The 15,575-nt window shown below is 40.5% G+C and overlaps 1 protein-coding gene across 2 annotated transcripts in view; it reads left to right on the top strand.

The window, feature by feature from the left end:
* Positions 1-15,575, top strand: part of LOC146551931 (zinc finger MYM-type protein 4-like) — a 29,339-nt gene that overhangs the window by 3,966 nt on the left and 9,798 nt on the right. For both annotated transcript variants that reach the window (XM_085257619.1, XM_085257618.1), the window contains exons 2-18: positions 1,547-2,177; positions 4,428-4,480; positions 4,555-4,704; positions 5,208-5,271; positions 5,566-5,762; positions 5,893-6,017; positions 6,753-6,987; positions 7,096-7,311; positions 7,949-8,099; positions 8,277-8,392; positions 8,490-8,843; positions 8,928-9,078; positions 9,430-9,605; positions 9,703-9,874; positions 10,063-10,182; positions 10,506-10,549; positions 11,339-11,471. In XM_085257619.1, coding sequence (XP_085113745.1) covers positions 1,547-2,177; positions 4,428-4,480; positions 4,555-4,704; positions 5,208-5,271; positions 5,566-5,762; positions 5,893-6,017; positions 6,753-6,987; positions 7,096-7,311; positions 7,949-8,099; positions 8,277-8,392; positions 8,490-8,843; positions 8,928-9,078; positions 9,430-9,605; positions 9,703-9,874; positions 10,063-10,182; positions 10,506-10,549; positions 11,339-11,471 — 3,088 coding nt within the window. The remainder of the gene's footprint in view (positions 1-1,546; positions 2,178-4,427; positions 4,481-4,554; positions 4,705-5,207; positions 5,272-5,565; positions 5,763-5,892; positions 6,018-6,752; positions 6,988-7,095; positions 7,312-7,948; positions 8,100-8,276; positions 8,393-8,489; positions 8,844-8,927; positions 9,079-9,429; positions 9,606-9,702; positions 9,875-10,062; positions 10,183-10,505; positions 10,550-11,338; positions 11,472-15,575) is intronic.

Below are 15,575 nucleotides of genomic sequence, written 5' to 3'. Positions count from 1 at the left end.
CATTATAAACTACCATGAAACTGGTCAGCAACTCCCATTTAACAAAAAGAAAATTATGGTAAAAATGAGTGAGGTGTGCGCAGAGAAACGAATAAGCATTGTTTATTTGCACACACTGGGAAACTCTGTTTGTCAGATTAGCAAACAAATCAATGTCCCGTCCTTCACAATTCAATATATTATCAGAAAGTTCAAAAATGATGGCCTCATTATTGAGAACAGAAGACGCTCGGGCAGACCCAGAAAGACCAGGACAAGGTCCATAACTGTGAGTAACATCAAGAAAACCCTCAGAGAGTCAAATCTCTGCTCAGAGAGAAAGAGTGATGAGAAGGTTGCATTTTTAAGAGTGATTAGATAAAACGTCTCTGCCAGTGTAGGGGAGCCATTTCAGTTCCTGTTATTTTATTTACAGAAATGTGCCACAATTCAGCCTGGAGCCCAGCAGAGGGTGTGCTCAACATAATCCTCATTCCAGAATATAATGATTTACTCTTGATTCTAGTTAAAAAGTTGAAATGTAAATTTTTACGAAAAATAGTTTTGATAATATGTAATTGAAATAAAACGGCACGTGTCCTTAAGCTCGTCTTGCAGGGAAGGCTGTTTTGTTTTTTCCCCCACAAACCCATAACACTCGGTTAAAAATGGGACATGCTGCCTTGACGATGTGTGTTTCCATACAATAGGTAGCTCTTTGAGGCATAGTCAAACTACAACAGAAGCTCCTGTGTGTGCGCACAAAGGCCACTGGTTGTGGTGAATGTAAGATACTGCTGTCAAGAAGTTGCTGGCTCAGTGGGTGCTGTAAAGTGTCTTATGGTCTTTACCAACAAAACCAGCGAAGTCTGAAAATCAAGCTTTACATTTCGTCCCAGTTACAAGGTAAAATTATCAGATTTGGGCTACAGCTCCACGGGTCTGATAACTTTTGATTTCATGGCCAGGTTTTCTGAGGGTCCCACTGGGTGTCCATATGCTTTTTGGGTCTTAATTTTGACCTATGTGTCTGTGTTATCATCTTAGGCAGGTTTTCGTTGATTTTTTTGTATTTTTCTTTAAAATGATTGTTATTTGCTTGGATGTTTTATTGTCTATTGTACAGAAATTCATACTTTTTTTTAAAGTCATAATCAAGAGTTTATTTTCTTACCATGGGAGTCTCTGGGGACTGACTCCCTGCTAGATGTTTTTAGATTAATGAATTATAAAAACATCTTTGTGCTTTATTCAAGATTGGCAGAAATAACAGAAAAATGCATTAACTCGACTAAGACACCAGCAGCCAGTCATGCTACGTGTTTGGTTATCTCTAGAATATGTGTTTTTAGTCAGAAAACTGGTGTATGTTAAACTAAAATGGCACTTGATGCCTTAATTATATCTTTGATTGTGTGTATCAAGTTTCTTAACTAATTATCCAATTTGGGGTTGTATCCAGGATGTATTTTATGTTTCCACTGAACATATTTGGCCCTTATCTGTCAAAAGTTGTGTTGTATATGGATGTGAAATGAGAAATAATAATGATCTCTCTCCTCTGCAGCATGAGGAGCACATGTCCAGGGTGTTTGACGAGGTGATGGGGTTGGGAGACTTCGCCGACTCCTCCAGGGACTCCAATGCATCTTCCAAGAGTGGTGGACAGGATGAGACGAAGGGAGTGGACCAAACCTCAGGACAAGAGGAACAACAACCAATGGAGGAGGAGGAGGAGGAGGAGGAGGAGGAAGAGGAGGACGATAGCAACAGCAGCAGGAAAGAAGAAAAGATAGACAAAGGGGCGGGCGAGTCATCACCTCCTCGCATTGCCTCGCCCACCTCTGACCCACAGGATTCTTTTAAAATGGGGACCAGCGAAGGGGGAGGTGGACGAGGAGGAAGCGGGGCAGCGGCTTTTGATGATGCGCTGGATGGCCTTCCTTCATTTGGGCAGGAGGAAGATGATGAAGACTGGCACTTTGCCCTGCCCATGGGCACCCTGGAGGATGTAGACGTGGATAAGGCCGGCAGGAAAGGTAGGCAGCAGGAGAACAGCGAAGCTCCGAGCAATACCTTTGGTTCTGAGCCAAAAGTAGGGGAGGCTGAGGAGGAGGAAGAGGAGGAGGAGCAAGAAGAGAGGGCAGGGAGCACCGGTTCTGCCAACACCTTCCACTCGTCACAAGACAACAGCAGAGGTAACGCTGCTTATTTTTGAAGGACACGATAGTTAGTGACTCATCTGTTTGCTTTTTTTTTTTTTTTTAATTTCTACTCCACTGTTTTTATACAGTTAGTCACAGAGCGTACCATTCAGCTCATAAAACAGTCTTTGAGTCGAGGGTGGAGCTTAATAAAAGTAAAAACAACCCTCATGAAGTCACAATGGTGTCAATTTAATTCCGCTTTATCTGTGGAACGCCAGATAACAACAATCGTCGCCTCAAGGCACTTTATAGTGTAAGGTACAATAACAATATGTTATTACTGCATATGCAGGTCAGTTTAGATGTCTTTCATCTGTGAAGCAATTATAAGCAGATGATTAGAAGAAAAAGTAAGAAAAGCAAACAAATATTCAGTAATTTAAAATACCATATAAATAGTATGCTTAGTAAAAACGAGAAACCTAAAAAAAAAAACAAGCAAAATAGTAACATTAAAGTGAGGCTGTAGTATTTGCATTACAAATTTAAAAAGGTAGTCCTAAATAAATACTTTTTAGAAGAATATAAATATTAGTCGAAGCAAAGGACATAAATAAAAATACAGTGATTTGTAGGCTCATGTCATGTCACACACATTTCTAATAACAAGGGGAGGGAAAAGCTCACAATCTGGCAGCACTGTCTGATTACGTCACAAAACTTGACAATTAAACAAGAATGAATGGCAGCATTTGAAATTTAATAGATTGACTATTTGAAATCAAAACATTTTACTTGCAGACTGACTGTTTTAACAGCACATGGATGGGGCTTCTCAAGTGTAGAACCAGCCAACTTTCATAACCTTCACTAACTTCGAGTGATTTGGGGACTTTTGAGGCCGAAAAGTGGTGAAAGCAACAGAGGTTACCTGTTACCAGCACAGAAAAGTCTGTTAAGCCTGCAGGTCTGCAGCTAACAGGAGTGAAACACCAGCTATTTCTTTAAAGAGGACAGAATGAAGAGAAGCCTTATAAGTGCAGGATGTTCTCCTTGAAGCCTACTTCTTTTAGTCCAAGAGACAAATGATTTGAATCCCGGCGAGCTGCTCTGCAGATGTACCTCAGAAATGTGAAGACAGGAATGAGGTTAGCTCAGACTCACTTTATTTTCTAATTCTACTAAATGATTTAGAATTTGGGAAATATCTGTGCAGTGAGGTAAAGGACTAAAATAAATATGTTTACCATCTGCTTGGATCATCATTTAAGATCCACTGAGCCATTAGAAGTTGTAACCTCCACATGTCCTGAAAGAAAAGTGAAAATGGTTTCAAAAGGTGTCACAGATTTAAAAACAAAAACCCTGTGAAGTACACACAGTGCAAATACGTACATATGAAAAATATGAATACTGAATTCCTTCTTCCAATCAAACCCACTCCGTTGCAACAGATGGCTGCCCCTCCCTGAGCCTGGTTCTGCCAGACTTTTCTTCCTGTTAAAAAGAGTTTGTTTCTTTGTGTTATTGTGTCTTTACCTTACAATATAAAGCGCCCGGGGAGCTGACTCGTTGTGATTTGGTGCCATAATTCAGTTGAATTAAATGTAACCTTATAGAGAGTAAAAAAGTGCTAAAACATTAATTTAACAAGTGCATGTCCATGCTACAATTAGAATAAGTGGCAGTCAGTTCCTGTGTGTGACCAACAACATATCGATTTAATGTAATATCAATATTAATACCACATGAATCAGAATTTGTTATTTTTGTGAAGTTCCAGGGGTTTAATGAAAATCTTAGCATGCATTTTATTGTTCAATTTGTTTTTGTTTTTTTCCCTTTTTGTTTGTTTGTTTGTTTGTTTTTTTTGGTTTTTTTTCCTCAGAAAATCTTAGAATTTAGCATCTGTTGGTATCGGGTAATGCACTGACAGAAGCTCTCAGTGGAAGTACTGCCGGTCAACAAGCCATTCTGAAAGAAGAGAAGTTAAACAAGAACCTGTCATGAATCCAGATTTGAAGTTTTTAGCTCAAATCATCAGACAGGTACAGCAGAGTGTCTACAGCCATCTGTGAAACACAGTGGAGGCTCCGTCAGGCTGCTTGTCAGACAGTGGTGTTGGGACTGATTACAAAAGCAGAAAGGGATGTAATACCATCTGGAAAGGATCTTGATTGTCATCTATTTCCTCTGCAGATCATATTTGTTCCAACTTATTTAAAGTGTTTACTAAAAAAATAACGAAAACAATAATACATGTCGTTTTTTGTTTTGCTTTTTTCCCCTATCCATGTTCAGATGCAGGCGTCCTGAACCAAACAGAGGAGACAGAAGACAGTCAGCAGGGAGAGGTGAGGGTTGGAAAACACTGTCAGTTAACTGCCTTTTCAGCTTGGGTAGTTATGGACGCTTTCTATTATTTCAGACGTCAGAGGCAGCTCCGGTGGAGGACAGCAATCCCCCGATTTCTCCGAGTGTGAATATAAAAGAGGAGCCTATTGATGAAGGCTACGATGCTGCGTTATTGCCTCAGAGCTCCATCAGACAGATCAAAGAGGAGCTCGAACACCAGGAGGTTGGTATAGAGAGAAGTTAAAGATTACCTCACTGTATTTGGATTGAAGCTGCTAACAGACTATGCATTGTTATGAAACAATTTAGACTCATTATTTCGGTCATCAAGTTTAAAAATATCCCACCCAGTCCCCTCAGAATCAGCTGATTGCTTTTGCACAATAACATGTCAAATTTTATTTTCACACCATGTTAATATTTTCACAGTTGCAGGCCTTTGAAGTGCAGTGATGTGGGTTCAAAGTTTGTGTGCTTTTAAATTTAAGTCATGTTTTTCAGCATTTTGGAGCATAGGAGCAATATGCCATCCTCTTATATAGTCACAGCACGAAGATCAAATTTTACCTGCCTTCATTAAATATACTGAAGTTATTGTACCAAAAATGGCTGATTCTGAGGGTCTTTTTAAATAAATGATCTTTTGACCTTTTTGATGTGATTTATAGCAGTGTGAAAGACAGACAGAAATGTGCAGTCTGATTTCTTATTGTTTTATTGTTGCAGGAGGAGCTGAGGATCAGCTCCGTCTTCTCCGTAGGTGGAGGCAACACCTTCACCTCTCCTACCAGTGAGTGCATTTGTTTTAACATTAGTGGTGATGTCTTATACACTATGTTGTAGTTTATTTGATTTTAACTGTAATAACAAGAATTCAAATTGTGTTATTATTATTATTATTATTAGTCCTGGTAATAATGCACCATAGAGTTTCAGTGAACCAAAGAAGATCTTGGTGTGAAAATTGGCCTGAAATTGGACCTAATGATAAACCACGGATTAGTGGCAGAAAGGAAAAATCTGCGAATTATCTAAGGGTTAATAAATCTGCCTGATAGCTTTGTTAACCTCTTGTCCACCTCAGTGCCAGCAGCGGTTCCAGCCCCGACTCCGACTGCCATTTTTATCCCTGGTAGAGGAGCTGTCATACAAGCCATGGCTTCCCTCCCCGTCAGACCTCCAATTCCAGTCCCAACTTCAATACCAGCTCTGACACCAATACCGCCGCGCCCACCACAACCCCCAGTTCCTGGTAGCGTTCGCTGCAGCGGTTGCTCTAAGGTATTAATGCAAAAATGCACATTGTTAAAGGAAAACTACAATTTGAAAAGCTTCACGTAACTGTGTATTTAACTTATTAATGCTGTTATTTGCTGAGAATATGTACAATGATGTGACTTTACATTTTCAGGTTCTGCTGAAAGGTCAAACGGCTTTCCAGAGAAAAGGATCGACGCAGCTCTTCTGCTCCACTGTATGTCTGACGGGCCATCTTCCTCTGCCCACTAAAAACCGATGCTGTTTCCAGTGCAACAGGTACACACTTGTTTCCACTGGGCATCGATATGAACTCGCTGCCTTGTGGTGCTATGAAAACCGTATACGGATGGTCACTTGAGAGTCTTAACGAAATGCTACTTTATTTTACATGATCTACTTTTAAATTTTTTAAATATCGCTGAAATGTGAGACCCTTTAGTGCATAGCATAACTTTCTCCCTTTGCCTCTATTTTCACATTGCTTTGGAGCAGCTGGTTTTCCCCTCACTTTTATTTTAAAATTTCAGTTGTTGCGCCGTCCAGTCTCATTGGTCATTGTGGGTCTGCTACTCCAGTTTCATTTGATGTCATTCAGCTATCGGATAAACTTAAAACTCAATCTATGATTTTAGGTGGCAGTGATAGTCCTTGTTCTGATTTGGACAGCAAGCCGGCAAAAAAAGGGCTTCCCGTGCTACCTGTGAATCAAAAATTTGATTTATTCCATTTAAACCAGCACAGGGATCCACATGTCAGAATTTTGAATCCTCATTTTTCTGCAGCATTATAAGCAGTAGTTTTTGAGGGTTACATATGAATGCTGTTATATTTTATGCAATTTGTTTGTATATTTTGTATGCTTTGTCCAGCTCATGCACTGACCTTCAAAACAGCTTAAACTTTCTGTTAGCAATCCACAATGGCAGGACTACTCAGGCCCTATGACAGTGTACATGCATGGGTGATATTTTGAGTCTGTGTTGTTTTTAGTTCTTGTTTTACTCTTTGCAGGGAGATTGTTCAGCCCAGGGACATGATCACAATCCCAGCAGACGACCGCACCTTCATGCACTTTTGCGGCCAGTTCTGTTTGTCCGTCTTTAGACACAAGAAGAAACAGACTGACAAGGTTCCTGACAAATGGGCTGATAAACAAGTGGAGAGAAAGCCAGAGAAGCCGCCAGAGAAACCGGCAGAGCTCCAGACTGACAGACCCTTCTGTAGTGTCTGTAAAGTCTCCAACAAGGTAAAAGACTTCACGTGTGTAACATAAAGATCCAATTTTAGGTCAGCGTCTCTTCATTTTGGTTGTATTTATTGCTTCTCCACGTTTTGATTGTGATCATCTCTACAGCCAATTGAGCACGAGGTCACCCATCAAGGCCGCCTACACAGACTCTGCAGCGACGCTTGCTTTGTAACCTGGCGCAAGATACGTCAGTTAGCTATGAACTGCTGCGAAGGCTGCGGTCTTTACTGTAACACCAAATCAGGTTCCTGTCAGACGCTCACGATCGAGAAGTCTCAGCTCAACTTCTGTGGTCCCACCTGCATTAGCACCTACAAACAGGTATAAATATCCTTGTATCAGTTGAGATGAGATAAAATAAGATAACCTTTATTAGTCCCACACGTGGGAAATTTGTTTTTGTTACAGCAGAAAGTGGACAGTGCAATGTCAAATAGAAAAATTAGAAAAAAAACACTGGAATAAGATAAGAATAAGATACAGTTCTATACATTTTACTTTTTAGAAACATGTTGTTTATTTATAACAAAACCTGTTTTTGTTTTTTTGCCACCTTATTGCTCAGGGGCAGCTGTGCCCCCTCATATGTGTCCAAATTATCAGAACCTGCTGAATTTTGAAGATGTATGCTTTACGAATGCTAGACTTGAATTGATGTTTTGGCGTACTTGGGTGGTTCAGTGGTTTGCCCTGTCATATCATATAAAGGGGGATCTATCCTGGGCAGTGTGAAGTTTTTTCTACAGGAGTTACAATAATCGATCCAACTTCTTAGTTTTAAAAAAGTGTTTTTCATAACAAAATGTTTTATAGTCAGTCTCTTTGAGCAAAATGGGAGCAGCACAGACTCTCCTCGCAAGCACAGCTGCTTCTGTGTGCATATATGCATGCATCTGTTCTCATTATTCATTATGTCAGAAAAATCATGCTCGGCACCCTCGTATCGTTTCCTCCACAGACCTGTAGAAAGACAACAGAGTGCGCGTACTGTCACAAGACAGTGGTCGTGTCCACAACCATCATGGAACGAGACCAGAAGGGAAAAGTTCAGCTTTACTGTTCTGTGGTCTGCGTGGAACAGAGTCGACCACCCCAGCATAATCTCACTGGTATGACACACGCGTCCACATGTGTCAGGGTCATGTCACAAGCACAGGGTTTACAGCAGTATATTTATTACAAATTAAGATACCATGCAGAATAGAAAATTATTAGTTAGCCTCCTGGCTCCATTGGAGGAAGAATCTCAAGTTTTTGTTTTTAATGACTGTTTTATTTTTTTGCAGGTACTCCATTCCCATGTTCCCTGTGTAAAGTGACCGCCGTTCCTCAGTATCACCTTGCCATGGTGGATGGCACTATACGTAACTTCTGCTCCTACACCTGTGTGACTATCTTTAGGGTAAAGTAACAGTGGCATTAATAAATTTAAAGATGGCACACATTGATGGTCTAAGCCGTCTTGTAATTTTTTTTTCTTTTCCCTTAATGTCTCATAGAAATCTGGCCACATATCCCAGCCAGACCTGACCAATGGAGCCTCTTCTCTCAGGGACCCCTCTGTCAGAGATGCCCCCAAACCGGGGCCTTCTGCCGGAGCCAGCTCAGTCCCTCCCGTCCCTCAGGATTACCCATCCTCAGTTCCCTATCCAGGCAATCATCCCAGTCATACCTCAGTGCCCCCACTAGTGCCTCCCCATCCGGCCATCTCCTCCTCCCCTTCTGTGCCAGGACAAACGCAGGCCGGTCAGCCAATGAAACTGGCAGAGGGCCGGCTAGGTGACACCTCCAAACTGACCTGTCACCAGTGCAGCAAACAGTTCAACACCAAGCCGCTATTATTCAGCCACCAGGTAAGTAAACTCACTCATATCCTTCTGCATGACCAGTGCCGCACCATAAAAAAGGAATATACTAGTTGTTGTTTTTGCCTGCAGGGTCGAATTTCTGTGTTCTGCAGTAAGATGTGCTGTGAGCAGTATAAAACCCAGAAAAATATCCTTGCTGTGTGCGAGTGGTGTAAGCAGGATAAGGTGATCTTTGACACCATCGTCTACAACCAGCAGGACCTGGTCTTCTGCAGTGAAAGTGAGTAATGCTCAAAGATGGCCTTCATCCTGTTCTACACTGTTGATGCTAGTCAAGTTTCGTCGTGTTGGTTACTAAACATAATTCAGCCATGTGCCGCTCTATTGCTGTGATCCTTTGCAAATCCTTCTCATCAGAGGTCATCTCGGTTATTATTTTTGACCCTCAAACTCTAACTCACAATCTACTTGGATTTTTTTTGTAATTTTGAAAGTACAAGATAATTCTTATCTCTTAGGAACTATCTGAATTTTCTCTCTAGCTTTTCTCTCTGTTTTAATTTCCAGATTTGATTGCTTAATTGTGTTTGCAGTAGTGCTGAGGTAATACCCCTCCTGCTGTGTTTTCCAGACTGTAAGCTGCTCTTCAAGCATGACCTGACTTCTCGTAGCAAGGAGCATGTCTGGCGTCCCTGCACCTACTGCTCTGGCATTGCACAGAAGATGCTGCACAGTCACTACGGAGGCAAGCTGGAGGAGTTCTGCAGACCCCACTGCATGTCCCAGTACACTGTACTCTACTACGGGGTGAGAATACGGCTGCCCCACTGCACTATACACCGAACCACACGATGCCTCTTGCAGCGTGTTGAATGTGGTCGTGTCTTCCTATGTCTTGGTGCAGATGGGTCGGTGTGACAGTTGCAGGAAGCAGGGCTACATGACGGAGAAGCTGCAGTGTTTGGGTTCGGTGCGTAACTTCTGCAACCTGCCCTGCCTACAGCAGTACTGCCACCTTCACTTTGAGACGAGCCAACACAGCAGCAGTAATGGGACGGCGCCACAGACACCATATGGTAAACGGTGTTCAAAACTGTAAAGCTGCACATGAACACGCGCAGTAATTATTTCAAATCTGCAAAAATTTAGAAAGCTACAGAGCTGCTTCTCAAATGGTGTTTAAATCAAAACAAACCAAGTAAGGGCTGCGTGGTAAACACTGAAGCATCTGGGTGAAGGGATTGCATTCACTCTCTACTTCCAGCTCCAGCTCCAACCCAACCCCACCACTCCTCAAAGATGAATCCAGTCATAGCTGACGTCGTTTCATTGGCCAACGGCTCCGCCACACAGCCCAGCGTGTCAGCAGATACCACTCTGACTGGTTAGTACATGCACACATCCATAAAACCAGTGTCCTAATATTCTAATATTTTTTGTGTATTTAGTGTCTTTAGATTTGGTGTTTAAACATTTGATCCTTTCTAGAGTGAGTATTTGCAATAAGTGAGAAGCTCTCTTATGTAAATGTTTTCTCTGTAATAAACACAGTACAGATATTTAATAAAGATAGCTACCGCTAAAGCAACTGATAATATTTAGTCATTTAGGTTTGTGTTTGTGATGTCAGATCTCATATTATCATATTATTAATTATAACCATATTATTGGGGTTTTGTTGTTTGTCTGTTTGTTTGTTTGTTTTAGGAGCTCTACCGACCTCCAATGTAGACGGCAAGAATCTCGACCACGTATGTACTGTTTCTGTGTGTATTTGTTCTCAAAGGGTTGGATGATTTTGCCTGACATTACTAGAGAGGGTCAATTGTGTATATTACTGGGTCCATTTTAATTTATTTTCTTTACTCTGTGGCATTCTGTACTCAAGTGTCAACTTCACGAGCACGTTGCAAAGATCGCAATTAACCTCAGCAGACTCTGTATGAAAAATGGCCGTAGCCACGGCGACATCACCTGTCACTTGCATTTTTCATTGACCTCAAAGATCTAAAAGAGAATAAATAAAAACTGCTTTGTTGAAACTACCTGAAGATTTTCTCCAAATGGTGCATCTTAGATACTTCACCCAAGCATGCTGTGTAAAGAGAGTCCACAGATCAAACAATATGTATTCACACTGTACAACTAAGTGTCAGTATGCAGTCCGAGTGACTCCAGTATCCATTCCTATTCTTAATGATGCAGTGAGTGAAGAGGGGGGAGAGAGTGGGGAAGACACGCAGAGGGTCATCTGCTCAACCTGTGAGCTAAACTGGTGCCCCAGTATCCATTGTTATTCTTAATAGAGCTGTAGTTCAGAAAGGCTGAAACCTGATCTTTGGACTTGCAGAGAGCAGTTTCACATTAAGGTGGCCTCAAGATTTACATCTCTGATGTCAAACAGCACAGACTGCTAAAAAAATGGCACCCTTTTTGACATTCAAATGATTCCTGTTGGAGAAACTGTCCACTGTAACAAATTTATGATTATGAGTCAGATCCGCCTCGTTTATTGTTACTGTTTGATACTTAATATGCAGGCCAGTACCCAGACCGATGCCATGCGTGTGCCTTCATCCCGTCGGCGTCAGATGAAGAACAAGTCCGTTCTCTGCAGGCCCTTCACCATGGACCAAGAGAGCATGTGCCAGCTGCCTTCCACTGAATCAGGAGGTAATTGCAGGAATCACCTCAACATGTTTTGCCTGTTGATTAGTGAGATTTGGGAGCTGAGCTGCACCACTTTCAGTAACTTCCTGACAGTAAAACTCAGTACAGCACAGCTACAAACACCTGCTGAATACACAGTGCACTAACAAACATGTACCGGTAATGCACCTTTAAAAAAAAATTATAATTTCTGGAAGTTTTTAAATGGACATATGTTGATTTTTACACAAACCTACTACATTGTCTTTGTTTATTTTGGGTGTTTTACAAGTCACAGCTTTGCATGTTTGTATCAACAGCAATGATTAGATAATTTAAAAGATGTTTTTCCATATATTTAAATATTTATGAATCCCAGTGTCCTTACTTCTTACTGGAAAACTGTTCCATTAGCATTACCAGTGTTAAATTTATCAGCATTATTCCTCCTGTCAGCCAACAACAGACAGAGAATCAATATTTTATGTATTAAACGTCTGCCTCACATAAAACGAATATTTTATATAAGTCAACATCAGGGTCTCAGCTTAATTTTCTCAACTTTGTAAGATGGAAATGTTAACAAAAAAGAGAAACCAGTATGACTCAATAAAATTGTTTTCCCTAGTGAAACTTAAAAAAGGGAATCAAGATAAATAATATAAAAGTTATTCACAATATTAAAAATAATCATGTTCTTTTAATGCTGTTACTGTGAGTGCACCAAGGTTTTTTCTAATTAGTTTTTACTCTTATGTTTTTGACTTTGTGCTTTCAGTTTTATTTCATTTCTGCAAGTTTTCGATAGTGGATCCGTACAGTGGCTTTGAGGCGTCAAATACACTGCAAGTTAAGAAAACACCAGCAAATGGCACAAAATCACATAAAACACAATGGAAATAGAAAAACCCAATGTGAATTTTTTTTCTATTTTTTTCTGTGTATTGTGTTGTTTTGCAACATTTTTGTTTGCTGGTGTTTTCTTAAGTTCCTGTTCGACCTCTCAGGGCCACTGTAGGTTGGCTGATTTTCTTATAGATTTTATTGTTGTAAATATTTAGTTTGGGTTTAGTTTTTATTGTTTCAGTTTCAGTCCTTCAGTGTATGAGAGGCGGCACGGACATTATAATAAAAACACTAAACTCAAAGTGTTGTAGACGTTGAGACAAGTCTCAACAAACACTTTCCCTGAAGCATCATCAGACAGACTAAAACTATTATAGTTTCCTCTTTGTTTTTAATTTATTTAGATTTATATAAAGTTTAGCTCAGTGGGCTAATATTCTGATAGACTTGCTACCATTTGTGCCATCATTCACTAAGAGTTGACATTTTATGTGTATCAGTCACTGCTCCATCTAAACACCATGCACCTAAAATAAAAATGAATCCTATGCTCAGCAGCAGCGTTCCCGCAGTCCACAGCTGGTGTTTCTTTTTTGATATTTTTTTGTTCTTCAATCTTTGCTCACAATTAGCTGTTTTTAACAATTGCACCAGCTCTGCTAGATAGCTCCTCGCAGTCTGACCAACCGTCAGCTCAAGCTTCCACGCCACCACAACCGTGCCCAAAATGTCAGGAAGAAACGCAACTGTGTGATGGCTTGCCAGCGCGTCTAACCGGGCGCCATTTCCTGGGCAAGAGAGAGACTTACTCAGACTGCAAGGTTTGCAGACAGCACAAGAGGAAGAGGGTGGAGGAAGAAGAGGGAGCGGAGAAGAAGCAGAAGAGGGCAGAGGATGAGGAGATGGAGAAAAAAGAAGAAGAAGAGGAGGAGGAGCAGCTTGAAAAGACAGATTGTGAGAGCAGGAGCGAGCTGTCGGGCAGGCAGACGTCGTATTACTGTAAGACGTGTTCAGGAGAGCCCAGCCTCTGCCCCGTGCCCTGTTTCGAGCTCTATCACACCCGACTGATCTACAAAGTGATTCCCGAACTGGAAACTGAAGGTGAGTTTTCCGAGCATACACAAATTCCCTTCTGCTTTATAACATGTAAAGAATAAAGCTTGTGCATTCAGCATGTGTGAATGTTTGTGAGTCTTACAACAACTTACAGCCCTTTTTGTTTGTTTGTTTGTTTTTTTTAAACCTGTTAATGTTGTGCTTGCGTGATTTGTTGAAATGAATTTGCATTTTCTAGCTGACTTCTTGAGAGGATCGAGTGTGTCACCCGAGTGATCTACTCTCTCCACAGCCTCCTGATCTGCCAACGTGAGACGCTCTCCTCCTCTTCCTCCGCCTCCTCCCCTTTCCCCCCCGAGCTCGGACACAGATTGAAAACTACAGGGTTTAACTGATGTTTCCACACTACTTCATATATATATTGTTTTGTTGTTTATGATTACCTCCAGAGCCTTAAGAACAAAGGCAAAAAAACCTCATTTCAGTACTTTTGTGAATTCATACTTGTAATCTGGCACTACAAAGAAACGATGCACTTAAAGGGGCTTTCTGTGTATTTTTATATGAAGTAAAGACAGCAATATTTATGACCTAATCATATGGCTGAGTATTTTCTTTACGCTATGAGTATTTAGTTTGTATGGTGGGTATTTGCAAGAGATCCACAAAAGACAAGTCACTGACCTTACTTGTTTAAAAAAAAAAGAAAAAGAAAGAAGAAGAATTGTGTCAAATGATTAAAACCTGTTATTAAATTTAATTTCATTTTTTTAATTATTATTCATGATGGCCCCTCATCCATACTACTATTCCTCCATTTCCTGTGATGTGAGAGTTTTTTTTTTCTTCTTTATAAGCTGAAAGGTCATTTTTTTTAAAGTCTTCTAGCTTCTCAATAAGCTTCTCATGAAGATGATACCCCATTTGGAGGCATGTGGTTTTATTGTGTAGGATGGTGACTGCATTAAACAGGACCTATTACCCTTTTCTATATATACTGTAACAACTGTGGATGCTCACAATTAAAACAGCCCGTGACTTCAGTTTTTATCTCAGTAAAAGATAAATGGGGATTATTTTCAACTGTGAATCATGCAAAGCTACTTTGGTAGAGTCCCGGAGTAAAAATCTACAACCATCTGCTTTAAAGCATTGGCATTAAATACTTGAATTATAAAAACAACAGATCCCCCTTTTACAGGTGAGGAAATCTATTAAAATCCAGCTGGAGTATGTGAGCAGTTGAAGGTTAGTAAATCCCCAACTGAAACCTCAGGTAGGCGTTCATCTTTGAGGGTAAAACTTGCGCTCACTTCAATGTCTGACCGGTCTCGAGTCTGGCAAACCTCATTCATTCGTTTATTTGATGTCAGTCTAACTTTATATCCTGTTACACTTTGTTTGATATGAATGTGTGATTCATGAAAATTACCTCACTACTGATGCAGTCTCGCGAACCAAGTTTGGTTTCAATTCTGACTTGAGTTGAAGTCGAACTGATTCCAGCTGTGTGTAACATTACTGAACTTTATTTAATGACCCATTGTACACTGTTTTATTTTTAATATTTATTCCACTTTGCTGTATGTGCAACTGCATGTTTCATTTCCTCCTCATTTTCTCTGTTTTTTGAAAGTTTTGGTTGAAAGCAAGGACTGCAAATAAATTATATTTGCGAAAGGAAAAAAAAGCCCAGTTGTGATGGTTTATTTTATTATTTTTTTTATTGACATGTACAAATTTAAGATAACAGACATATTTGACCCTCACCTCGGCCTCTTGCCAACAAATGCTGACAAAATGATCAGGATGGAGCTCAGACTCTTAACATTGTGGCTCAGTTAAGGCAGTTAATAGTTTTAAGAGCCCAAAGTCTTCTGCTGGGATCGACATGTGTTACAGGAGGTGTTTTGTGGCCCAAATGCCACAAAGCATCTGATATTTGACTCAGGTGAAATACCTACACTCCTCTCCACCTAATGAGGTGGCTGCAGGTGACTTACAGGTCTCTTGTTTTCGTCCTTTCGGCACATTTGGGTCCTCTCGGCTGTTTTTCAGGTATAAAACAATCAACAGTAACAGTGTCTTGATAAAATATGCATCTTAAACATCTAAAAAGTACAGTCTGCATATATGTGAGGATGCCAAAATAATGATAAATGTCAGTGAAGCAAACCATGCTCGCCAGAGGTTTTTTTAATAAGCGGTGGGACTTCACGATGGTCT

The sequence above is a fragment of the Mchenga conophoros genome, linkage group LG19 (assembly GCF_057382185.1).
Source record: "Mchenga conophoros isolate Kocher_MC1m ecotype Shallow Benthic linkage group LG19, M_conophoros_male_GT1.1, whole genome shotgun sequence".
In the NCBI taxonomy this organism is placed as follows: domain Eukaryota; kingdom Metazoa; phylum Chordata; class Actinopteri; order Cichliformes; family Cichlidae; genus Mchenga; species Mchenga conophoros.
Note: the sequence above shows the minus strand (reverse complement) of the source record. Positions and strands in the feature narration are given on the sequence as shown.